The sequence below is a fragment of the Augochlora pura genome, chromosome 6, assembly GCF_028453695.1.
Source record: "Augochlora pura isolate Apur16 chromosome 6, APUR_v2.2.1, whole genome shotgun sequence".
Classification (NCBI taxonomy): domain Eukaryota; kingdom Metazoa; phylum Arthropoda; class Insecta; order Hymenoptera; family Halictidae; genus Augochlora; species Augochlora pura.
In genome coordinates this window covers 7702108-7729359 of record NC_135777.1, presented here as the reverse complement: position 1 = coordinate 7729359, position 27252 = coordinate 7702108, and the positions used below count along the sequence as shown (strand labels likewise).

At 35.3% G+C, this 27252-nt stretch overlaps 1 protein-coding gene and 1 long non-coding RNA gene across 15 annotated transcripts in view; one reads left to right on the top strand and one right to left on the bottom strand.

The window, feature by feature from the left end:
• Positions 1-27252, top strand: part of Sif (guanine nucleotide exchange factor still life) — a 62208-nt gene that overhangs the window by 1624 nt on the left and 33332 nt on the right. For 5 of the 11 annotated variants that reach the window (XM_078183794.1, XM_078183791.1, XM_078183795.1 and 2 more), the window contains exons 2-12: positions 2171-2976; positions 5224-5408; positions 5511-5629; positions 6473-6680; positions 7784-8028; positions 14734-15289; positions 18411-18764; positions 19116-19172; positions 19243-19417; positions 19560-19787; positions 20510-20639. In XM_078183794.1, coding sequence (XP_078039920.1) covers positions 2810-2976; positions 5224-5408; positions 5511-5629; positions 6473-6680; positions 7784-8028; positions 14734-15289; positions 18411-18764; positions 19116-19172; positions 19243-19417; positions 19560-19787; positions 20510-20639 — 2424 coding nt within the window. In that variant the 5' untranslated portion in view covers positions 2171-2809. Of the gene's footprint in view, positions 1-287; positions 356-2088; positions 2105-2170; positions 2977-5223; positions 5409-5510; positions 5630-6472; positions 6681-7783; positions 8029-14733; positions 15290-18410; positions 18765-19115; positions 19173-19242; positions 19418-19559; positions 19788-20509; positions 20640-27252 lie in introns of those variants that run through there. The other 6 variants (XM_078183792.1, XM_078183793.1, XM_078183796.1 and 3 more) reach the window with 6 other exon arrangements.
• LOC144471598 (uncharacterized) lies at positions 10428-18215 on the bottom strand. Of its 4 annotated transcripts, none has more exons than XR_013494314.1 (4): positions 18005-18215; positions 14654-14892; positions 11853-13782; positions 10428-11789 (listed from the first exon to the last, which is right to left on the bottom strand). It is a non-coding gene; the product is annotated as an uncharacterized LOC144471598 (long non-coding RNA). The 4 variants fall into 4 exon arrangements; XR_013494313.1 differs by lacking the exon at positions 14654-14892 and having other exon boundaries at positions 11853-13606; positions 13679-13782; XR_013494315.1 differs by lacking the exon at positions 14654-14892 and having other exon boundaries at positions 11853-12457; positions 13679-13782.

Below are 27252 nucleotides of genomic sequence, written 5' to 3'. Positions count from 1 at the left end.
CGCATCGATAGATAATCCGCTCGCGAATTATTTACTTTTCGGAAGGGTGGATACCATGATCCCACCCCTCTACTACGACCACGGTTGCCCATCCCTTCTTTGGCACCCTCGCTAACCCCTCTCCGCTTGCACGTTTATCTTGCTATCTCTTACTTATTTGCACAGCTTCGCTTTCTTTTTTCTCCTTCCCTCCCATTTCTCCCTTCTACGTATCTGTACCGTCGTTCTCACCACTCCTTGCCCTCTGCTTTCTCGCTCTCTCATTCCGCGGCCCGTTGTCTTTTGCTGTGTTTTGTTGTTACGCCCCGCGAGTTCGAGAAGTTACACACCCCCCCGGAGGATGCTTTCGCTGATGGTGAGTTCTGATCTCCGTAACGAGACGATACGAAACGGAACGTAACGAAAGTTAACGTAACGTAACGTAAAAGAGTAACCGAACGTCGCGGCGCGGCAGCGGGGCGTGCATACGACGTTGTACATGTATGCGGGTGGAACAAGAACAAGAATGGAAGCGAAGACGAGGATTTTTCGCTTGTGCGTGGACGTATGCTAGCTGGTACGGCTGTCCGTGTCTCTGTGTAAACGAGGGGATTGCGAGAGGGGTTGGAGTGGGAGAACGAGATAGAGAAACAGAGAACAGAAGAGAACGACGACGGGGGTGTATACGTAAAAGGGCGAAGAATGAAAGAGAACGCAGCAAGAAAGGAGTGAAGTGGTAGCGTATAGTAGGAGAAGGTGTGACGGACCTGAGAGGCCGGGGCGTAAGAATTTTGGATCGAGGGTGGGTAGATCGCTCGGTTTCTTCGGCCGAAAGGTGGGTAGAACATCGAGGGGCGTTGATTGAACGGTGGACAGCGGGTGGTGCATTCTGGCTGGCGCAGTGTTTACCCGAAAGCCAGGGTGGCGAGGTGCCACCAAACTAGGCGGTGTCTGTCGTTTCGGTCAGGTACATCGTTGCGATGTACAGAACTGTTCGGTGTTCGTTGATCGCGCTACAACTCTCGGCTCCCTGTGGAATCGCGTAAAACAGGTGTCAAAGATTGTTCGCGATTTGTTCGAACTTCTTACCTGGGATAGCTACATTTTGCTCGTGATAGCCGTGATCTAATTACCGATGACCAGCAAATCGACGAAAGTCGAGCACCGTGAGGATACGACAAAAGTGGCCGGCTTATACACCCGTCATTCATGTTTAGACGCGGATGTCAAGTGTTACCTGCATCAGGCTTGAAATCGATGTAGTGTTTAAAAAGTTCCTGTCGCACGGGTCTTCTGTGCTCGAACGTTTCGACTGAGAGCTAATCGAAAGTTTCATTTGGTCCCTGTCGGGCGATTCGTTGACTCTGCAACACATTGTACTACTAGCAGCAGCTCTTTCCCTCGCGAGTTAGCAAATAGACGTGCGTTCGGAGATCTAACTTGGAACTATTGCTCGCGATGTTGTTTTACCGTTGACTAGCTCGACTGTTTCAATCACTTTCGTTAGTCGCGACCGTTGTTTCGGGGCGAACATTCGGATCGCGTTATCTCTTTGGGAGTCGACAGCGAAAATCATGCAATAAACGCTCCTTCGAGAAAACGCGTTTGAATGTTGCACAATTTCGTGTGCATGGAGAATTACGTATTACGTTGTCGAAGAGTCGTCACACACCGGTTCAGTAACCCACCCGCGACACCACCCCTATTATTATCCGTGACACATCCACGCAATGCCCTGATCCGCTTCATTCATCTCGCTAACGTTTGCGATATCGTGTCACGGTTGGGATCACATTTTTCTTGATCACCGACCGATCTCCGTTAAACCGGGAGGTTTCGAGACTTTACGCAACGATCGTCAACAATGTTGTCGTGCGCTTTCTTAACAGTTTCCGCGCGTCGAACATAAAAGTTCTTTCGGTATTCGTACAACACGAAATCTATTCGATCGTTTTCGCAGCAGACACGCATGATCGTTGTTCCGTGTAAACGTGACTCGTTATATAGATATTAGAATCGTCCTTCATGTCGGAAAAATAGTTACGCGGCTGTTACCTCTCCTGTCGGTGTATACCTTTAGCCTAACTACTAGATAGTGGGAGGAGAATTTAGAGTCTACGCGACGGTTAATACTACGTCTAAGGAAAACTAAGAAATGCAAATTAATCTAACAAAATTGTTGTATTTTCAGTGATCATGTCAGGGACTAGCTGATGACCTTTCGAACATCTGCAATGATGTGACAATAAAGATATCTCCTCCTGTATCCTCTTGAATGACGGGAGATATTGTCCCTGTTATACATAGTACACGCAGCGCTTCCCATAATAGAACCACGAAAGAGAAGAGAGGAGACGAAACCAAAAAAAAGATAAACACAAGAGAAGAAACCAAATATAGAAGAAAAGGAAGCAGAACGAAAGGCGGGAAAAGATATTATATAAGAGAGATGAAAAAGGACTGAATCGGTCCTCGATTAATGATAAACGGTGCCAAAAGTCGATAGACAAGCCAATCCACGTGACAAGCCAGTTCACGTAGCATCTCTATTTCACGAAAGACAGAGAGATTCAGAGGGTCGGTAGCGATCAAGAGAAAGAGAAATGCGTGAGAATTGAAGGAAAGAGCGAGAGGGATCGATCGAATGCTACACGACTATTAGATTCGGAATCCGAGGAGTAAGAGGTGGAGAGGGTGTGGAAAGTTGGTGAACGGCAAGACTGTGAAACGTGGCGATCCAAGAGAAGTAATAAATGCAAACGGATTGGCGGGAGGTAGTGTAAAAGGGGGAGAAAAGTCACAGGTGGAATAACAGAATAAGAAGAATAGAATGGGCAATAAGTTGTCTTGTAGTTGCGCTCCCCTTATCAGAAAGGCGTATCGTTACGAAGATTCCCCATGGCAGACAGCGGTTAGGGGCGGAATGGTCAGCAGCGGAAGTCGTAGGGGTGATACTGGCCACTTGATCAGGTGCGGAAGCTTAAGAGAAAGGAAGAGGTGCGCATACCATACCATTCAACCATTCAACCATTCAACCACTCCATTCGACTACATAGTTATTCAGTTTTTGTTATTCTTTCGAGAAAAAAAGAAATGAAATATTAAGTTACTCGCACACATTTACATTTTTGAATGCATTTGTAATTTTTTCGTCAAGTAGAGCATAATTGAATTTTGATTTTCACTTTATGTTTATCTCTTATGAACGATCCATCGCAATTGACTTGTTAAACATATTTTGCTCTCTCTCTCTCTCTCTTTCTCTTTCTTTCTCTCTCTCCCTCTCTCTTGTCTTTGTAAGCAACATCTATACGATATCCACACGTAACATGTAATATGACAGACATAAATACATGTATGTTCTTTCGATGATGTGTACAGAGATGTCCATACAAACAGCATACATACATACGTACGTACGTCGGGAGATTCTTTTCCGTGCTTAACTGAGAATTAGAAGATCGATATGCGTGCATTCGAACGGAAAAGTCGTTTTGCGTATTCTGCTATAGTGCATTGGACGAAATGGAAGGTATCGATTTCTTTCGTTCTTAAATTGAACACGATATATCAAGTATGTTCTTACGTTACATAACCGAATAATCGCGAGAAATATCGCGTAACGCAGTACTTTCTCTGGACCCGATCGATTGTATCGTTTGATAATGTTTCTAATCGAACGCCAGTATACATATACATGTACACAGAAGAAGAAGCATTTAAAAATAACATTGGCTAAGCGATGCGCTGGTTGAACAAGATCATTCCACCTTTAGTTACGTCTTCTCTTTCTTCTCTTACGTTGGCGATTCTGTTTCCGTTTTGTTTCCATTCGCTTCCTTTCTGTCTCTTTCTTTTCTTTCTGTCTACTTTTCCTCTGCGACTCAGACACATACACGAAACCACACCCATATACAGACACAGAAGAAACATACACAGAGAACAAATACTTGTATTTACAATCATCTGCGCGTTTGGTCAAGTCACTTTCTCTTCCTTTCTCTCTATTCTGACTTTATTTCCGAATGCAATCTATCCTCTTTTATCAATTTCTGGTCTTTCTCTGTTTCTTTACCGTCTTGATAGCCGTTCCAGCTCCGGAATCATGCCGTTGAAACACCACTGCGAAATCGCAATGGATTTCAAAAAGAGTAAAAGTGGGAAAATCATTTTCGAATCGACTTGGTGTTCCTCTCGACGTTAACAACGGGAAACTAATTACACTCAAAATTCAATCGATATACGAATACTGTGCTCTGATACATATTTCGTGCTCGAATACTGTGATCTCGATCTTACACCGTGACAGGTTGTTGTATCGTTTGCAGAGTTATCGCTGATAGTAACATTCACAATACGATTCTAGATTTGTTTCTAAGTTTGTCCGCCGTTTATAATACAATTCTTCTAACAGCATACTATTAAATATGGCAGTACATTTACATCGAGTTTGTTGACATGCGCTTCTCTCTGTCTCTTGCATGAACGCCTCTCGCCCGGTCTGTGACACACGGTTTCTTTGCCACTTTGTTCCCGATGATTTGCGTTCCGATTACATGGCTCCGTAATGCGACACTCGATTGCTTAATTAACGCGAGCAGCAGTTCATGTTCTTATTTTCTGGAAGTCTGTGCATCATCTTCTACTTTCAGGAGAATGAATTTTGCGCGTTGCATAATGTTACACAGCACATGCGTACGGTAATGAGACTGCGTTACATGTTGCCGGCTTTATTTACACACGCACGTATACAATTGCACACATGCGACCATACACACGCACACATACACCGACGTACTTGCACAGGACTCGATAGAATATTATTATACACTGGCTGATGATGTAGGAGATGCATGCGTTCACCGTAAACTGATTGTAAAAGTAAAACCGTAACTTATCGTTTTCTTTTCTATTTTTTTTCTTGATTGGATCGATTCCATTGTTCTCCCGTTTCACCTAATCATAAGATTCATAATTATGGCCCGACATTGCTATTATAAGATTCCATATAAACAGAGAAATGCCGAGGAAATGAAACGAAACAAAGAGAAGAGAAATAAACGGCGGTTCGGAACGCCGACTTATTATCTGTTTTGCAAATTAACGATCTTTAGCACATTTCGGCGGGCTGATGTTTTGTTCGAATCTTTTTTTTTCCCCGATGTATTTTGTCCAAGTATCAACCAGTTCCGATGTGCCGCGATCCCAGCGGATTGACGACAATTGAGCAATGAGATTTTTTAGGTTGTGGGCCGAAGTGTTCCATGTAAGCGCCAGTGGGGCGGGCACAGTAAAATGGCAGCAGGTCTCGGAAGATTTAGTTCCTGTAAATATTACTTGCATCCAAGATTCACCGGAATGCGTCTTCCATATCACCGCGTACAATAGCCAAGTCGACAAAATTCTAGACGTGCGACTGGTTCAGCCAGGTAAGTTTCATCGATTTCAAACGATCTCGCGGAATAAATGAGGAACTTGCTCGAGGGTCGGAAAATAACAGAAGACAAAATCGTTCTTTCATTTTGTTTAAGGAACACGGATCGGGCAAGCGTCAGAATGCTTCGTTTACTGGAAAGACACGATAACCAACGATACGTGGGGATTGAATTTTACTTCCCCCATAGACGCGAAACAATTCAGAGAATGTTGCGTAAGTTTACAGCGCATGCTGTTTGTATCAGGTCGGCCAAAAGTTTCGCCGTTTTCTCTCGTTGTCGTTCACATCGTAGCATATCGTTGAAATCGAAAATATGATGTTTACGAAACAATACTATATACATATTGTGACAGGATAATTGTGTCGTGAATGCCCATCTAAAGATTGACTCACAAAATTTGTTATTATTACAATTAATGAACATTAATTGTTGTAAGATATTTAAATATGTACAAATTTTCGTGTGTAAAAAAATCATTACATTTTTTGAGTCTGTCTACATTGTCATCTGTCAAAGAATTTCTGAGTCTATCGAATTGGTTTTCAAAGAATCCAAATCTGTCCAATCTGTATTATGAAAATTAGATCCATAGAATGTTTCATACCTTTCGGCTTTGTTTCAAATATTCAAATATAACGCTGTTTGTAGTCTTTACGATGTCCTGTTTACGTTGATACTTGAAAACAACTAAGATCAGTGGTATTTCGATTGATTTCCGTAACACGAGTAACCAATTTTCCGCTTTGTGCTGTGAAGGCAGCGTGTTGCTACGGTGTGGGTGGCATAAAACATTCGCATCACATTTTCGAGTAGAAAACGGCCGAGCTTTTTTTTCATTGTATTCGCTTGTTCAAGTGTGGTTTGCGTTTAAACTGGCCGCGTTGAAAAGGAATTCAGGATGCTATGACGATATCAAAGAATCATTACACTCATGAATCGAACGAAAACGAAAAAAAAATGGTCTACCCGTAACGCAATCACGGGTGTTTGGGGATAGCAAAATCGATTCGGTCCGACTCGAGTGATTTACAGTCATTAGTTAATTTTTCATACAGTCACCGTCGTTCAAGATTACAAGGAAAGCGTCCTCTTCTTACTCGTTGAAGCTCGAACCACCGAACAAGCAGAAGATCAAAACACGAAGAAAGCCTCTATCGACACCGGCATCGCCGAGCAGATCCAGAGAGCCACAATGCACTTGTATGACCCCGGAGCAATTTGCCAGACTTCGAAGTCAAGAAGCCAAATTCCGGAATTTCTGCGGTAATTTTCAATTGCTTAATTCGACCCCCTTTATTTTATGTTCGTGGTATGTCGTAAAGAACATGATCTGCATTTACTTCGGATAACAAGAATCTTTTAATATTTTTCTTACCTGAACTTTAATTACAGAGATGGATTTTAACGTAATTTATTATACAGTGTAATGTTCAAAATTGTCTTTAGGATCAAATAACTGAATCAATTAAAATATTAATACATTTTCGTACAATACACCTTTGTGTATCAAATAACTTTCACAATAATGACTTAGTCGTATTTTCAGTAATTATACCTGCATTTTCGGTTTCAAGTAGTAGAGGGTAATAACCAGACATGAAATAGTATTTTAACATAGAATAATGCAATTTCTATCAGTAAAGATGCAAGTGCAGTGTTTGTAAAATGCGCGAACTTTAAATGTATTTGACAATTGGATATCTTGTTCTTACAAATAGGAATTTCTTTATTTCACATTTTAAGCATCTGATTTTATAATCATAATTCCTTAATCACTATAGAAAACAAAGCTGTTTATTATTTTATCTAAAAATATTGTGCACAACGTCGATGTTTCATATTTAGGCAGTACCATTTATGTTTTTCAAGCATCAATTGAATATTTAAAATTGTTTATGATGTAAAAAATATAACATTGCATCTAAATCATGATTTAATTGTAAACTACATTCGAAATAGAAACTGATACTCCCTATTTGGCTACTTTTCGTTACGCTCTACGTACAGTAGACATTGAAACATTAGATCAAATTTTTTCGATTATGGCAACTTTATTTAGTGCCTTACGCGTAATTGATATTGAAGTATTGGATCAAATTTCTATGTTTATGATAACTTTATTTAGTGTGTCACCTTTTACTTTGTACGTACAATTGACATTGAAGTATTGGATTTTTCTTTGATTATGGCAATTTCATTTAGTGTCTTACCCTTTATACCGTACATTAGTTTGATAATGAGGCCATTTTTTTTATTAGAGCAAATTTATTTAGTGCTTCAGCTAAGGTTTCTGTCACGTTCTCCCGACACCCTTGCATTTTTTAAAATACTGAATTTTGTGGTTTGTGTGGTTCGTGAACCTCTAGCTACCTCTACGCTCCCACGTACCATGGCACGATCCACGGAAATGGACGTGACACGAGAGAAAATAACGGCAGCAACATCTAGTGCGTCCCTTTATGATAACGTGAACAATACTTCTGCAACACCGGGGAAAACAGCGAAGGTCGGCGGCGATTCGGCAAAGCAGAAGGAGAAACAGAACGAAACATGTCAGACAACACCGAAGACAGCGAACGTTGGTATCGAAACCGTTACCGTTGGTTCACAGGCAAGTCGATGGACTATTACTCTACTTACGTGTACATTTGTTATAATAATTCTGGGTGAGGCGACTTGGTCTCGTTGTGACCAAACTTCAATTTCAGCTTTTCGTAGCGTCATTAATGAACGTTGCTTGCATCTTTCTTATTCCAATCGAGAAATTAGGCAACATATAGGAAATAAATTGCTATTATTTTAAACGTCTCTTGGGGACGTTCATTCTTCTCATTCCACAAATTCAATATTAAAACTATCAACTATCTGTATCATTTCGCTTTGTACGATTTAACCAGTTACCTGTTGCGACCACTTTGAGAGGTGTGTTCTTAAAATATGTCGCAAAAAGTAAGTAGTGACAATTATAATATCTCATCCAGATGCTATACATATACAGCTTTCTCATAATAATTATCATATTATTATAATAATTTTATTTATGCATGGCGAGTATATTTGTCGTAACACAAAATATTGTTATTTCTTTATGACGAGAATACTTGTCAAAAACAGTTAACTGGTTAAAAGAATTATTAGTTTACGGAATGCTATCTTACCAGCTACACTGCATCAGCTATAATCTTTAAACTCAACAAGATTAACGAAACTTCGTCGCTTTTATTTCATGTTCAAAATTTGACCTTCTTATTAAAATTATTTGCCTTGACGAGACAGGAAAACAATTAAAGGTAGTGAACGAATCGTTAGATTCTATTGTTTAATCCCTTCAACAACTGCGTCGATTAACACTTTTTCGTTCTTATTTTCATTTTTATACTTTAATAATAGAAAAATCATGTTCCGATTTGGAAAAAAATGAATAACATTCGTATTTAGTAGATCATGTATGAAAACTTCATCACGAGTTTAACTCGTTCTTCTAATGCAAGGGGTTAACGATTTAATGGAAGAGTGTTTTATGAATACCTAACTTAATTTTCATTGTTTTTACATGTTCTTAGTGAATCGCGGTCCGAGTGATTAAACAAGTATAAATCTGATCAAACGAGTCATCCATTAACTGATTAATTATACAAATATACAATTTACCCAGATTGTAGACGAGATGCGGTATGTAGGATAGGGTAATAGCTTTGAGAATTTAGAATACCTCCGTTATTTTTAGAGATATGAATAAAGTTTGTTTACGAAAACTGTACCAAGGGGAATGCAACGGTCAATAATAATTTTTTGGTGGGTGGTGGATTCACAGAGATTTAAGGTAACTCTACAATTTTATAAACGGGTCAGTGCATTTTCTTATCTCTAGTAAAATAGCGGTTATTTTGTCGATTTCAACAAATGACGCACGTATCGATCTGAACACTCGAGCGACGAATTTCCTTTTTAGCAGTAGTAAAACCGATTAAGCTTAAGATCATTTAGAATTTTATTTGTGAGACTTTTTAGCATATTTTTGAAGGTTTTCCTTTTAGACACGTTATTCTTTTCTATATGCTATAACCTTTTACACTATAACTACGGTTTAGACTCTTGATAATTTCAGACATGCTGTTGTCACAATCTAGGAATTAAAGTGTAAGGAAACATAGAAAAGATAAACGAAAAGAAAAGACAAAAATTGCTTTGTTCTATTACAGAAATTACTATGAACGAAGTGCTAATCAATGCAGTTATGAAAAAAATCGTAATGCAAAATAAAATACAGGGCTGAGTGAAATATTATCTGAAATTGTATATAATAAATAAATATTTCGTTTTGCATCGTGCATATACCGTACATAAGTATTCGAATCGTATCAAAAGCTGAGAAAAATACAGTTTTTGTTGGTGATAACTGATATATACCCTTTACATTTGTTTCATATTTCCATTATATCTTAAAATGAAATATATAGTAATTACAATGATCATATGTTTAGCAATAACTTATGCTAATTTCGGTCTAAACTAATTCATAATCATAACGACAGTATATATGTATTATTTTTTATTGGGATTCGAATAAAAAGCGGATCTGTTGAGGAATGTTATTTAGACAGACATTAAAGCTTAAATAATGCAGAAAATATTTTTATTGCAACGATTATATATCTAATTATAAAACGTAAATGCAATATAAAACAAATACATGCAATAAATATCGATTGCTATCAAATTTTCCAAACTTGTCAAACCGATCGGATACTTATGAACAGTACTGTAGCTTTGGAAATAAAATTTCTTATTTGTTACAATATCTTACTAAATAGTGTTTTATTTGAAATATACTGATTATATTTCTGGTAATGTTTGGAATGGTTAGCAAAGTTAATAAAATTAGTTATAAAAAGATATAATTATCAAGCATTTGCCAAAAACAGCTTCTAATGTTTATCAGCACAATATAAAGTAGACATAGGTAGCTTGAGTGTATTTTGCGATTGGTTTTATCAGGGTAGTGTGGGCTTGTCATCAAAAATTGAATCATTTTATTTTATACATTAAATGATCAAGATAAAATATTTTATCGTGTGATTTACATTATCAAAATAAAATACTTCATCCACTGAAATTTTATTTAATTGTTTCGAATAGTTTATGAAATGTATTTTCTACAAATATTATCCATCTCTAACGAAACATATGAAAATTTCATTTAATTTGAAGAAATTAGGTAGGCAAATAACAATTCGAAGTGGTGTCGATTTGCGTCAACGCAACATTCGAATGGTCGGATTGCTGAAGTTCGTACATTCTTTGTGATATTCGAATCGATTGCTGCACGCACACACAGACTGCTATGACACTTGATAAAGAAGTTTCGTGTTCAATACTAAAAATAAATACCAAAAGCGTCACAGATCATTGCGTTGTTACATCCTTTTCTCATGTATTTATCTATCCTACTACAAAACAATAGCGTTAATTAATTTTAGCATACCAGAAATAGTTTGCCTTCTTAAAATAATAATTCGGCGCACTTAACGAAGTGAGCTGCGCAAATTATCTTATACAAAAGATACGACGCTCCGCTGACGTGGCACTTACTTTTAATAAGGTACACGTGTACGAAATACAAGGGCAGAATAATTATGTAAATAACACCCACACGCGCCTAACTACATTTTTTATGCTATTATGACATTGAAGAAAATATTATGGAGCGTTTGTGTTACGAGTCTTTATAAATCATAACTATCATCGATGTATTTTTTAACGGACACTAATTTCTTTCACCGTATTTTGGCTGATGGCAATATTAATGTTTCATGCAACTGTTAAAGCATTGTGTTTATTATTATATAAAGGTGTATAAGAAGTTATGGAAGAAAATATTTTACATGAGATACTTAAACAGGAATCTTGCTTCGAGACAAATTAAGATGATAAAATCATACCTAACAATCTATAGACTTATGAGAAAGCAGACAGCTGACCTCGAAATTAGTCTGTCAATTAAGAAGAGCCTATTCTATGTAGCTCTCATTATACCTGCTAGGAGTATATTACTCGACGAATATTCGATTGTACATCTCCTAATGAAATGTCGAGGCCTTTCAAATTTTCAGCCAATAAGTGGATCGTTTGTAAAAGGCAAGGTTTCCTGGCATTACTAATACAACTGCAAATGATTCTAAACGAAGCAAGTATAGGAACGGACAAAACATTAAGACGAAATGGAAGTGGTTGCAAAAGAAATGTGATTATACTTTGATTCGGCTGAAAAGAATATCTTTTGTCAATCCTGACTTGTTCAATGTTTGTGCTTCTCGGCAGATGCAAGTCATATTTCTCAATTCTTGTTACTTGTATGGGAGGTTTGGAAACCTGGAAATTAAAAAAAATATGAAAATCCATATACAAGTAGAGTAAGTCATCCATAATTCATACCTATTCTCCGTTCGCGCTGTAATTCGTTTTTAATTTACTTTGAAGAAAAGTTTAGGCAAAAGTTGAATGCTATTTTTGTCTTGACAAGAATATATAAAAATTTTTTTGAAAAATCGAGACTTCTTGAGTTGCCACCTCCATCACCGCTTAAATTTGATTTTTCATTTTTTGGAATACCGGTTAAGATATTGATGAACAAATTTCGCTGAAAAATTTTAGCGATATATAAATACATTAAGAAGAGTTTTGTAAAATTTTGAAAATTGTTAATTTTACAATTCTGCAAAATAAAGTATCAACATTTTTTCATTACATCATAACCTTTGAACTACCAAATCGATGAAAATTAATTTTGAGATGGTTATAGTAAACATAAGAGTACCTAAAAAAATAATTTTAATAGATAAAATAGACGAGAAACATAAAAACAGCCCTGTGGTTGAGCTTAAGAAAGTGAAATGTGCATCTGTAGATTTCAAAACGAAAAAAGTTAAAAAAATAAGTAATATTTATACAATATGTTTATAACTGAAAGTAAAATTCATCACTTGAAATTTATGACTGTTGTAGGTCCAAGAACAAAAGTCCATCCTAGGTCTTGTTTCCTAGAAAATCGAGTTTTTAGCACTACATCAATCGAATATTAATATTGATAACTCGAATTAATATTAATTAATATTAATAACTCGAATACACTTATAGTACAAATACTGTTATCTGACTGTCTATTTTCTAAAAATTAATTGAAATTTTCACATGTTTAATTAAAGTCTATAGGAAAACTAGAGTATCCAGAAGGAGCAGCTTAAATAATAAGTTGAACAAAATTGATAAATAGAATTGTGAATGATCATAAGCGATCTCAGTTATATTTTTGTCAAAATAGTTTGCTATTCTAGTGTTAAAAGTCGTTATTATTTATAATTTGGCTTTTATGTATAATTTAGATTTTGAACAATTTCCATTATAATATAGACTGGAATAAGGAAATCTATTGTCAAATAAAAAGTTTGAAAACTATAATTTGGCCACTATCATTTGGCTTTAATGCCAACATTGGTGTACATATAAAGATACCTTATTAATTTAAATATTTCATTATACAGAGTTGTTTAATAGTAGTTAGACACTTTTTAAAATAGAATCAGTTATTTTTTTATACATTAGTTGATACAGTTAAATATTTTCTATAAAAAGATGTTTATTAATGTACGTGAAAAAATTATTATATACATAATAATTCATATGTGTATGTATGGTATGAAGCTGTATGGAGGCTTAAGTACCTAGACAAATGTGAATTTTTTACAGAAATGCGGACTCTGAAATGCATATTCATGACTGAGAAAATCTTTTTAATATCAAGGTTGGAACACTGGTATGAGTTGGAAGATTTTTATTTCCACTATGACAATGGAAGTTGTCATCAAAGTAATGAAATCAAGACGACTTACAACAAAAAAGCATTCGAATTATAAAGTGACACAGTTTTATATTTCTCTGTACTTTATTTATGTCTTTATTATAGGTATTTTTTCTAAGAAATGTAGTATTTTTATAGGAAATGTCGAGCTGTATCAAATAATGTATAAAAAAGTTTGCGATTCTACTTAAAAATCTCTGAACGTTCTCCAGTTACAAAAAAATGATTATTGCTATATTATAAATTTCGATATAGTGAAATACTTTCGTTAATAATGCTTCTTCATATGTTCAGCGATAACAGAGATATTCAAGCTCATTACTGGACCACCCTGAATGTATAAAAGAAGTAGAAATTGCAAGTAATGAACAGGCAAATTAGCATTTAGTAAAATAACTTTTACCATGATCATGCATTGTTGTAATCGTGTTGTAATCGATGTTGGACATCGTGATAGTTCGGTCGGATCACCGTTTATAATATTCCACACGTTTATTGACCTGCAACCTAAGCAAAATTATTTTCACACTTAATATTTTTTACAATGTAAATTAAGATGATACATTAGAACAATATAGATTTGTCGACACTTTGTAAACAGTTAGCTACACATTGTAAACAATTGAATACGCAAATACTTTCTTGATTTAATGCGTAAAATTTTTAGAAATTGTAATTTTGAAATATGAAAGACAGCTTAAAATTTCTTAGAAACCTCTATCTGACAGAAAATTACTGAAAGGTTGTAGACCCACGGTACCATAAACTTTTGCGAATAAAGTTTGTTCGCACCACTAAAAATAACGGAGGTATTCTAGGTGGTCAAGGTTATTGCTCCATCTTGCTCTATACTGTATGAGTCATTCACCAAAGTCTACTTTTACTTGACAATCTCGAAACAAATATTTTGCAGATTTCATGAACATTGGATTATATCGATTGGCTTGTATCGAACAGATTCTTAAAATAATCATGATGTTTCATAGGTACGCTAATTACGAGAACGTAAATAATTGAAAATCACATAGACAGCATAGTACAACTAGGCTGAAGTATTTATACTATATATTACAGTATAAATATATTAGGTACAATAGTATAAATATACTAGATGCTACAGTATAAATATATCAGGTACTACGGTACTATCATACTAGATATTCCGATACAAATATATTAAATACAATAGTATAAATATACTGGATACTATCTTGTAAATAACTGACCGTTATATATTAGATACTATAGCATAAACATATTAGATAATATTAAAATTAATATGTAATAATTATGTAAAAATTATTTTATGAAACCCATTATTGTTTCGACTTGAAATTTGCCTGATACAGTAAAAGTAATTTTTACGAATAAGACTAACATTCGACATGCAAATTGACAAAAGCATTCCATTATACTGTTGCACGTGTGCTGTCTAAAACTGTTTACGCTGGCTTGCAGATCGACAGCCCCGAGGAAAAAGGCACGTTGGTCTCCCCGAAGAAAACACCGAAGCAGAATCAAGACACTGGCACCCAGCAAAATGGCCCCGAAATGCTGAAATCGGAAGGCACCCAAGCTGGCGGCACATTGCAGAATAAATCTCTGCGAAAAGAGCAGCTGCACCATACGAAATCAGCCGATTACACCGACTTGGAGATTCAAAACGGCAATATCTTTAACATAGTGAACAACAATCACAGCAGTAAAAAGCCAAAGAGCAAGAGCACAGACGATATGAGGATCGAGAACGCGCAGAACGGTGGGATTAGTTTAGACTCGAACACCCTGAAGAGGATGCTGAAGCCGATATCGAGCATAGACAGTCCCGCCACGTCGCCGGAAATGACCAGAAAAAGACACAGCCACCATAGCTATTATCATCCGAGCAATAACAATCAGAAGTACGTCATGCAAGAGTCTGAGAATGAGAACTATGCTCATCCGTATCGAGCTCCGTACAGCAACAAATTCCAGGCTTCCAGGAGTGTCCACGACATGGGACACCAGTATATTGGTACATATTACAAATTTTTTATTAATAACTTTTATTACTAACTAACTATAAGATACAGATGATCGGCGAATTTTGCATAGAATCATAGATTTGTCAATTGCAAAGTAAATCGAAATCTTTTTATAAAATTAATGGTTTACAAATATACTATAATAAATCAGACTAATAAGTTTTCGTAGAAATGAAATTTTGATTTATCTATTTGAAAATCTAATGTGATATGCGAAATTTGATTAGCATTTAAACTAGTTGAAAATTTAAACTCTAGAACTACTGGACTCTACAAAAAATGTTTGAATTTATAATTCACTTGCTTATGTTAGTATACGTGCTTTTGTGGTACATTAGTAAAGAGTTACTATATTGCAATAAAAGCTGCATGCAACGTAAATAAATGCAGCTTTGTGATTTTTAGAAGGCAATGACAGTTAGTCATTGGTAGTTCTAGTGTGAATTCTAATGTTAATTCCAATGTTTGCTTCACAGGATATTTGCTAACGATACTAGAGACGTCAATATCATAATTTTTCATTCTCATATACATGGTATTGTTTAGTCATGACAACTGAGGAATGAAAGATACAAAAAGTAGTTTTGCTTGGCTATTTACTAGATAAATCTGAGGGTTTTGTTGTATTCGATTGGTGTTGGTTTTGTACTTCAAGGAAGAAATTATACAGCCACCACAGAGACCATCATTTTTATAAAAATTATATCCTGCATATTTTTTTTCATGAAAAATTTAATTTTTATCCAATGGATAATAATTTGTTTTTCTTCTAAGAATGGCAATGTATTAGTATTATAATTGTCGTGTATAAAATTGTCGTTTTAATCTTGAGCATTTTTACATCAGGTAATATTATAACTAACAGTTATTGGATACTTAATGTTCATGACGAAATTGCCATGCGTAATTAACACGTTCTGTATCACGTGCGTCGCGTCTCATAGCTTGTACGCACCTACAATGTCGATCGATGACATAATAAAATATTTTATGAGAATATATCAGCCTTTAGTGACATTAAATTGCTGGATTGAATAGGTGAGGAAAAACATCCTCGTACGCGTTAAATTCAAAAACATAGAATGCTTTTATTAATTTAAAAATAATTTTTGAAAAACAGAAGAAAAAGAATTTATTCGTTTTAAAAATAATTATTTCCTGAAAATTTTAATCTTTAATTATAGATCTTTATTAAAAGCATAACATTTACGAGTTATGAAAATATAAATAAATAATTGAAATACAAAGGTTGGCTCCTCCTTCAAAATACAAAAATAACACCAACCGGATATGGCAGATATGTTTAGATTGGTTCAATAAATAATTGTACAGGGACACAGATAGGTTACACGAGAAACCCTCGTTAAAATGTTGACCTCTTGCCTTATAATATTGATACAGGTGAATTCATTCTGTTGAATTCAATAATTATGAAGTAATCCTACATCTAAAAAATAGATCGAAAATTTATGATTTTTTAATTTGAGACTTCATTTTGAACAGAATTAAATTTAATAACATCAAAAATTGTTCTACTCGCAAAAATATATTTTTTTCGCAGACTTGACAAATGGGATATTTACAAAAATTTTACCATTGTTACGAGTTTCGCGGTTTTAGTAAAATCTTTAGGTCTGAACGCATACTTTTTAAAACAAAATGATTTTTTTTCAAATTCAATCAAATGAATTGAATTTTTTTGAAGTAGAGACACCAATTTATTAGATAATATTTAAAAATAATTTAACTAAAATTGTGGAATAACGAAAATAATTAAGCAAATTTGCTTCTTTATATTTTTCAAATTGCGATCAACTAAATGCAATTTCTGTAAAATTTATTTTGACAAAATTTAATAAGTCAGTTACACCATTTCGAAAAGTTAATTGGACTAATCTTAAAAAGCTTGTTCCATTTTAAAAGTATAAGAATACTTTTTATAGCACTATAACAGTAATAAAACTGGATTTATTCAAACTTCGTACGATTTCTTGTATAATACATGCAGTGGTGGACAAATACTTAAGTTCGTTTGAAAGACGGTATAACTATTTTAAAACAGAACTAAATGACATGAGTTTTTTAAGTGATAGAGGGATTAGTTTACTAAACAATCACTAAAACGCTTCTTTCGAGTTTTTAAATAAAAAATTTTAAAAACATGAGATTTTTTTGTTCCTTGTCATTTTAAGTAATAGAAATATTAAAAACAAGTGTTTTAAGTATTGTCTAACAGACCAGTTTTTTTGGTATATATAAAAATAGTCCAGATTGGAAAAAGTTATACCGTTTTTCAAATGGTCTCAAGTGTATGGCTTTCATTGTATATGCTTGAACAAAGAAGTTTATCCAACCGTTTCCGATAGCAACGTTTTTACAATTTGAGTAACTGTAAATGAAAATATCAGAAACCAATCGTTTTAACCGATTTTATAGTTCTAGAATCAATTGTTAACGTATTTCCCACGTATAATTAATATTTTTATAGCAATAAAAATAAATTTTACTAATAACCGCGATGCTAATTTCTCAGCTGGAATAACCTTTCGAAAAATATATCCTAAATGGAAAAAGGTTATCGCATATTTCTAACACATTGTTTGCGTATGAAATCATCCTTTGCCTGGATGCACCACCAATTCTACTGTACCCGGTACGATTCAATACGTACGATCATGAATCGTTTAAAATAAACACATACTCACGTCGTATCAACAAGTTCTCAGCCTCTGCTTGGAAACGAGATTAGCACTAAATCGCCACTCGCCAGCGTGGCCAGGAGATAATTGATAAGGCAAGGGGTTAAGTCGCCAACATAGTTGACTTTTACGCGAGAGGTCGACACGCGTATGCGCGCGCGCTCGCGCGGAGTGTATATCACTGCTGAATGTCATAACGTTTAAAAAGAGAAAGGTACTCGGCGTGTTATATAAATAAAGTGACATGGGGTGCGTGGATCGGTCAGCAGGGGTGCATGGCGCATGGTGCATGGCGCATGTCAACGCATCGTTGAACCGTTCCGAACGGGACACCTAACTCTAACGATACTTTTCGTCCGAACACCGTCGCCGTTTCGAATTGCTGCACGAGGGGGCACCTGTTTTGTCGTAGGCAGCAGAGGCAGGCCGTATTTAGATTCGGAACGTAATCGGTGCACAGGTGACATGTCGCCGCCGTCGGACAATGTCATCTTCGATAATCAGTGTTACGCGACCACGCCGAGCTCGTCGAATGGCAATTCGGACATGGAGCAGCCCACTCATTGTAACTCGCGGCACTGCAACAGTGGCCAGACATATCAACAGCAAAACATGCAATCCGTATCGACACCCGGCAGCCCGACCAGCAGGCTGCTGCTAGAGTACGAGATGCACCTGAGGAACACCTTGGAGAAGGGTATGGATGCGGAGAGTTACAGCTTGCGCACCTTCGAGGCGCTCTTCACCCAGAGCATGGAGAACCTAGGTGAGTTTCCGACTCGTTCCCGCAACCTCCCGACCAGACAAAGTCTACAGTCCTCGAAGAAAAGGTAGCACGATCTGCTGTCACCGGATTCTCATAGACAAGTTCTACACAACAAAGCTGTTACCTAACTATGCGTTGACCTGCACGTGAAACAAAAGTTCAACCATCATTTTTATCGACTACATAAATTTTTACATTGAACAGTATTGTTGCAAGGTAACGATCCCATCATTTCACTGATCGCAAAAAACTGAACATGTCACCGAGAATTCGACAACGGCAGTTCGAAATCTGATCGAGTGTTCCGCAATCTCAGGATACCGACCTATCCAAACGCTTCGAATGTTGCAGAGTTGGCGGAAAACATACCACTGAACGTGCAGCGTACGCCCCACGTGTCGCGGAGACGTAAGTCGAGCTACTTAAGCCGGATCATCGACTCTAGACTTCATTCAACACGTTGTTTCTACTTGCCCAGGTCCTGGCTCCAACAACAAGTCGTCGACTTTGCCATTGTCCTATCGATACTGCAACGAAAGGCAAAACAGCAAGGATAGGGACGGCTACTACAGCGACCGCAACGAAATGGTGCGGGAGAAGAGGGAGAGGGACGTCGATCGTGATCGCGGATATCTGAGCGACTACAACTCCAGGTAATTATGGAGTCGTTTGTGATGTTCCATTGAGATATCGTCAGTTAGGGTCTATCAGATATGATCGATCAGTGGAACAGAGCACGTTGAAAGAGGATGCATGAATTGGACAAACTGTATGCGTGATCAATGATATTTCAAGATGCGCCAGCTGCAGCGGAGAATCGGCTCGCGCGCATTGGTTCCGGCATTCCGATGGATGGCAATCGGGAAGCTCGACTCTGGGATCCGGTGCATCGAGCTCGATAAATCCAAGTTATATGGGACACAAACGAGAGTCTCCATGGGACTCTCTGCCATCTCTCAGGCACGAAGGTAGTCTGAACGACAGCGGGTACAAGTCGAATCGGGCCGACTCTTTGGAACAGAGGTAAGAAACCGGACGTTTTCATTCGTTGCATGAAAGATATCGTATACCATATCTTTTCCCATCTACTGTACCTAAATTCCACAAAACTGATCTTACTGTTTCTAAACATTGCAAAATTGATTTTTTATTCGTGTAGTCTCCAATGTTGAAGTACCTTATATTTCGCTAACAAAAATCCTCACAGAGTTATTCATTGATTGTTTAGTAGTTCTGTTTTCAGTCTGGTTTAGCTATATATCTTGGAAAATGGAAACATAGTGTTCTTTTTTATACTGACTGACTAGGGTAGTGGAGCCGTTAATGTGGAGTATCCAATTGCTATGCCTATGGTTCGTTTTCGGACATAATTAATTCTTTATATCTATCGAATAAAATTTATTAAACTTTTTTATTCTATCATATTGTTTATTTTTCTAATACAAAATATTATTTGTCTCATTCAATAAATATACAATTACTTATGTCCGAAAAACACAGCAAAGACGAAACTGGTCACTCTGCAGTAACCGGCTTTATTTTTTCGTATTCAAGATACATACGCAGTTAAACGAAAAAAGGTTGGTTTGAAGTTTGAAATTACTTTTCGATTGATCTTCCGTAAAACTTCTTTTTAATGCAACACCTTCTAACAATATTTTCGTGTATCGTAATTTCGACTTCTGTTTATTGTATTGCCATTGCTACTTGACAGCAGAGCACGCTCTTTCTTTATCATTTTACAGAGGCACTTTCGACAGACAGGACAGCGTGAGGTCCGACTATATGTCCGACAGAGAGAGTAGATACGGGATCGTGCAGCAGGCTTCTTTGGAAAGCACGGATTCGAGACTTTGTTACCTGACATCCTCGGAGGTGAGTCGATCGAACAAAGTTGCTAATTATAATAGTGCCGCGACCGGTATCTCGGAACTCGGTACCAACGAAACGGGTTCTTCCCTCGATATTAGCGAAAATGTTATCAAGGAAAATCAGCGACAGTTTGAATTATTTAGGAATTTTCTTTATTCGTCTTGCAATGATAAAACAGTGATTTCAATAGTGAAACTCTTTCATGATTGGAATGAATACTTGGACGAAATGTTTCAAATCCAGATAGACAAGTTTGAAATTTGAGATATCCGGAAACGTCGGTAATACTTTTATGTTGCGTTTACGCAATAGCGGGAGGAACAATGCTGCAATTTCGTGGACAAAATTCTTAGTATCGATAATTGTATTATTTGTACGCCTGCGCGAAAGCAGACGGAAGCGCAAGCGCACGAATATAGAATTTTATTGCTACAACTATAGCTCATGCACAGATCTGTATGTGTGCTGTAAACGCGCCGATTGGTGGACGCGAGAAAACCATACATTTGTTTCATGAACCTTCATAAATTAGCTGAACCTTTTACCCAGCGTAATGTAACATTCTGTAACGTAATCCGGTGCACAGGATGTTCGAATTATTGACATCTTTACGCTGTCTGGAACATCGTTACAACAGACGAGTGATTCATTCGCTTCTGTCAAAGCGCGTCCAAGTATTTCAATCAGAATTTGTAGATGCAAAATTTGAGAATTAAGTCTGCATTGACCTGCTACATTCTGCATATGTGAAACAATGTAGTAATTGTTTTGAACATTTTATGAACATTTTATTCGAAAAACAAACTGCAATTAAAATTGAACGAATTTTGAGAAATTATTAATGTCTTAGCATGCACACTGTATGAAAATTTATTTAAAACGTATATGATTTTTTATTGCAAGAATAACTATAATTGTAATAACAAATTTTGTGAATCTTTCTGATTACAGTAATTTTAGTTCGTGTTCTTGCACTGATATTTTTCAGTAAATGAATATCAACAAAATCTAATTTTATCTGAAGGATAAGAAGTGCTTAAAATGTCCAAAACTTTTCGTTTACTTTTTCTTAAAATATATATTTTTGCAAGTACGGTACAGTTGTTTCTGCACAAAATCAGAGACGAATTGAAAGAAATATCTAACCCCGTAATTTACGGGTCGGTATAATCGGGAAGTCGAAGATAGATTTTCCTTGTCAACAGGTGCATGCGCAAACGTATACCTCGAGCCGCCAAGATTTTCTCTCGACTGTACATTTTTTTTCTTGTTGAAATCGTTACGATAAATGGGGTATCGGTACGTGGTTGTTGCTGATCTATAACTGCCGCAATCAAACAAGTGTCTCTTTTCCCTTTGTATTGATTACAGTATCGCAGAATAGATTTCAAAATTTTCGCAAACGGTTTGTAGAATTTTGTATTAGAAATATAGTAATACCTTACTTAATCGAGAGGAACTTCTTCATTTCCAAGAAGCTGAATCGTTATGAGGAACATTATTGATAAAGGAAGATAGGGTCATTTTATTTGACTAACTTACTTACTCGTTTTCTTACTTACTGACTTGCTTTTAAGATTAAAGTAAATGGTTTGAAATTTTTTAAGAAGTAAGGAGATAATAAAGATTGCTTTTGCGTTCTGCAGATTTGCGTCAATTGTATATATTCTTAAAAATCAAATTAAATGAAAAATAATGCGTTTGAAATCATTGACAGTTCATTACTAACAAAAGTTTAAATATAAAGTTACTTTCATTAATATTTAAACACTTCTTAAAGGAGAATAACTTTTATCAACTTAAAGTAAATGGTTTGAGAATTTTTAAAATGGTGGAAGATATTAAAGCTTCACAATTTTCTTACCTGGGCTTCTGCTGAAAATTAAAACATACTTTTTATAGATATGTGTCAATCATATACGTTCTTGAAAGGTTCAGTTAAGTTAGAAGCTACAGATTTTTATGTATAATTGGTATTAGATAATTTATCAAAAGTTAATTTCTTTCGATCTCTTCTGATATGAATTTTATTTTCCACGTATAATTAGTTGTTGATAAGCGTCTCGCTTAAAGTTGCACAACGTTTTTTCAAATTATTACATGGAGTTCTTCATGGTTTAAAATGACCATTGAATAAAGCTGAATATTTAATTATCCGGTTATAATTGAGAGTTAAATTAAGATACCATAACGCGTCATAAGTTATTGATCACCTCACTTCATTTACTTCAATATATTTCATCAACGCATGGAAAGTGTAATCTACAGAGGTAGAAAGAAATCTCGTGAGACAGGCGAGGGGGGCAGAGAGAGAGAGAGAGAGAGAGTAGTATTCTCTAGTCGCAGCACTCCGACGTAGTGCTCCATTATTTTAAAACGTAATACTTTCCTGAAAACTCTCAGAAATAATTTTTCAATAACATTATAATTATCATATAAATTACACGATTTTTTAAAAATGTAATCGAAATTGTCCAAAATTACAATAGAATTCTTCAACATTAGTTTACGTACCATCGATCGAGGTATTACTGTATTCAATGAAATCTGCAAACATCGTTTGATAAGACACAACAAACTTTGATCTCTCTTTCGTCTTTTATTGATCTATCGTCCATCGTCAGGCACAACTGCAACTTTACATCATCTCGCGCAACATATCGAAACTCTCGTGGAACAAATCAGATCATCCGATATGTAATGCGAATTTCCGTTTGAAAATCATATATTTACAACTTCGTCCAGTTCACAAAATGTTCACAGAAAAAATAACTGTGACGTTTAAATTGTATAAAACAAAAACGAAAATCGTTCGGGCTGTGTAGATTCGAACAGTTGTGCCCGACGTAGAATTGACACATAATTCGTTTTACACTAGATTTTATTTAAAAAAAAACGGTTTTTTAATTTTTACGAGGAGAACTGAAATGGAATCAAAACGATCCACGCCGTATCGTTTCGCGTTTCTTGTACATTGGTCCCGAAGAAAAATGATCAACCCCGTAGTAGCTTTCGATAGGATATCTTGAGAGTGCTATCCCCTATAAGCAGTAACTATAGCGAAAGCAACAACAGTAGTAGCAGCTGTACACTTCGGTGCATATCGTTAGCAGTATCTAAATTTCTCATTGTTTTAGATTTTTTGATAGGAATAGATTAAAAGCGATTTGTTTGATAACATACAGTTTGAAAGAATACAGTAAATAATACAATTCAGCAAAATCTTATCGAATACCTTCCACTTTGCCGTTAGCCTTACTGTATCTTTTTTGTCACTAGTTAAATATTTCTCATGTGTCGTTACATAAAGTAAACGTTCAATATTTTAAAATAAAGTAAAATAAAAATTTTAAAACATGTACTGAAACCTCGGAAACGTTCAATTATGTAGCATTAGACGACGTACACTCGTTGGAATGATAATAGAAAGTTTCTTTACAGTAGAACCTTGATTCTTCGAAACTCTAGGTGACCCATATATGCAACGTTCTTTCTTTTTTTAATTTTTAATATCGTATCGACAGTCTGGTCTTTAGGGGCGGCTATTTTAATGTGCCATTCCATATTCCGTATTCTATTTGTAGATTTCGTTTTAGATTTGTCTAAATTCGTACACTTTAGAATCATATTTTAGACTATGAATAGCAGATTGCATAATTCACATTAAGGTGCAGTTTCATTTTGAAAAAGGAATTTGTGTCAGTCTTGTATGTTTGATTATCAATCTGGATAGTTCGACTTGGCTTCTTTCATTGTCTGATAGCTTAAATAGAAGACTCGAGTGGTGCACTATTGTTTCATATGTAACACCATCTACTGTCAAAATCACTAAGAATTTCATCTGTCATTTACGTGACTGTTCTATCATTTAAATCGTTTATTATACTATTTCAGTTCATGCGAATGATTTTTTCATTGTTAAGGGCGCGTTTTCATTTGTTACCAATTGTACGTGTCGCTTAGATCATGTACAGTTGTGGTCGTATACTTACGTACAGTTAAGATAATGATTTCAAATAAATAATATGGTTATGTCAATTATACTTTCCATAATATTGCAACGCATATTAATGAAGAACAAAATAGTTTACCTTAATTTACAATAACTATAAAGTTTTTTTATATTTTTATATTTAAGTGTTACATTATTCACGGATACATACTCAAATACACATCGGAAATGTCTATATTTTTTTATACCTCTTTGTCTCAAAATTCTATTGTATTAATATATTGTATGTAAATATTCGTTTTCAACGACTGCAGCACATCTTCATGGTATAGATTTTATAGGTCTCTTACAACTGCTTGCTATTATTGAATTACGTGCTTCTTGTGCACAAGAAATAATTGTTCACTATTTCTTGGATTTTGTTCTTTTATATGCTTATCTATATCAATTAATGACATTTCTATAAGGTTTAACTCCGGAGACTGTAGTAGCCATTTCATTACACGAATATTATTATCGTTAAAAATATCTTCACAACTATTGTCTGCTTGGTAGATTTAGTTACAATTTTGAGACTTTCGAAATTGGAGATATATTGCACTAGCATTGGCTATATATCGAGTTCAGTGTAACATCATGTAGATGATTCGTCTTGGCTTCATAGGCAAACTATCAAAAGCCGTGTCTACAGTGATATATGTTATAAGCGGTAACGCTTCACTGTCTAGACTTCTTATCATTTAGATAACAGAATGTGATAATAGACGTCTATGCACGGTAACGAGATTCGATAACAAAGTTTAGAATGTTCTCATATTACCCAATTGTCATCTTCCGCTTGAACGACTGTTATCGATTTCAATTCTCAGTTTCAACGTTACTCTTTCCACCATTCAATTCCGATGATTAACGTAATTAGAACAGCAAAGTGAGACAATCGTGATCGTACGTTTGAATTTGTCAATTGGGGTGCAAAATCTGCGAAATAATAATTGGAAATTCGATAATGCGAAACCGTTCTTACCAAAGAATCTGAAACATGAGCATTTAGGTGGTGCAAAAGTTGCGTGTCGCGCCGCGCTATGAGGTGAAATGACAAAGTTGCGTCAAAAGCAAAGAATTTTTCATAGAAATGAAATGGAGCGATGATTATTTTGCGTTAAAGCTGAAATATTGCAGAATAAAGGAAAAATAGAAAGAATGAAATATTTTTAATCTTGAAAAAGTACGTTAAACTTGAAGCATTTTATGAAAATTGTGATTCGTCCAATACCATGTACAGTTACTGCTGATTTCAAATCCGGTCGCAAAATTTATCTATCACATCAAAATTTTGAAAAAGAAATCGATTTAAGTGAAAAAGCTAACGAAATCGTAATTTTTTCGTTGAAATGATTTGAATAACCCAGTGCTATTTCTTAAGAGTTCTGAAGTAGTAGATACATTTTCCGACCTCATTTTAAATCAACGTGTCAAGGTCATTACGGAAAATAATGCATAAAGTAGCACGAATTACTTCAATTGATCCTATGAGATACCCGGCTACTTGCATACTCTTCAGATATTGAGATAGACAATTATTGCCCGGATACCCAAGTATATTATAAGATATGTGAAATATATTAAATATGTGAAGAAACAAAACCGCGTAGAACTGCGACTAAGATTCTAATCTGATGGCATCAAGATTGAACTGTGGAAATAATATGAAAAAATAAGTAAACCAAATTCTTATTATTTTAATCATTTTCTACATTACGCCTTGACTTTGAAATAACGCTATTAAGAATGTCAATATATTTTAGCAGATATTTTAGAGAATAAATTGAATTAATAGACGTAGTTGGAATGTTTAAATATATCTTTGTCAAATTTGATAATTTTTAATATTATCTAAACTCTTCCACCAGACCGTCAGATTTCAATTATGATTTATTACAATCTTCGTGGTTCTAATAGATATATTTCGAGTTCTGAATTATTATCATTCAGATTATTTATTTCTTGAAATTGAAAACCTAATGCACTTGAAGGTATGTTAACTAAATTTTCATCGAATAAGTAAGTTCTAAGTTGAATTTTTAGTTTGAGGATTATTTTACGTGACAATAAATAATTCGGATGCTAACAAATTGGAAGAATTAGTTTCGTATAACTTCAGACTACGAAAATAAATAAAGAATAGTTTATTTCCTTGATTCTTTAAAAGTTTTTATAACATCGAAATATGAATTAAAATTACAACTTATATTAGAGGTATGACGAAAAAAATATCACCGTCAGGCGATGAAAATTAAAATATACATCATCGAGGGTATTATATTTTACATTTCAAGAAATAACAAAAGTAAAGTAGAAATCATTTTTTAATATTATTTTATCATATTATTTACACTGTCCAATTTTTACACCAGATTAGAATTTTACTGGCCTTTTCAATTGTACGCGATCTTATTTCCTCGTGTATTTCATGTGTCTCATATATCTTATGAAATGCCCGAGCACCCGAGTATCTCATAAGTAAGAGCTCTAGTATAAGGTAAAATTACCTATTATGGAACGCATTTCAGGGTGTATAAGATTATCATCGATTTTATTACAATTGAAAAGCTTCATCGTTGAATATTTATATTACTGCTCGATAGATTGGTGTTTCTTGGTAAC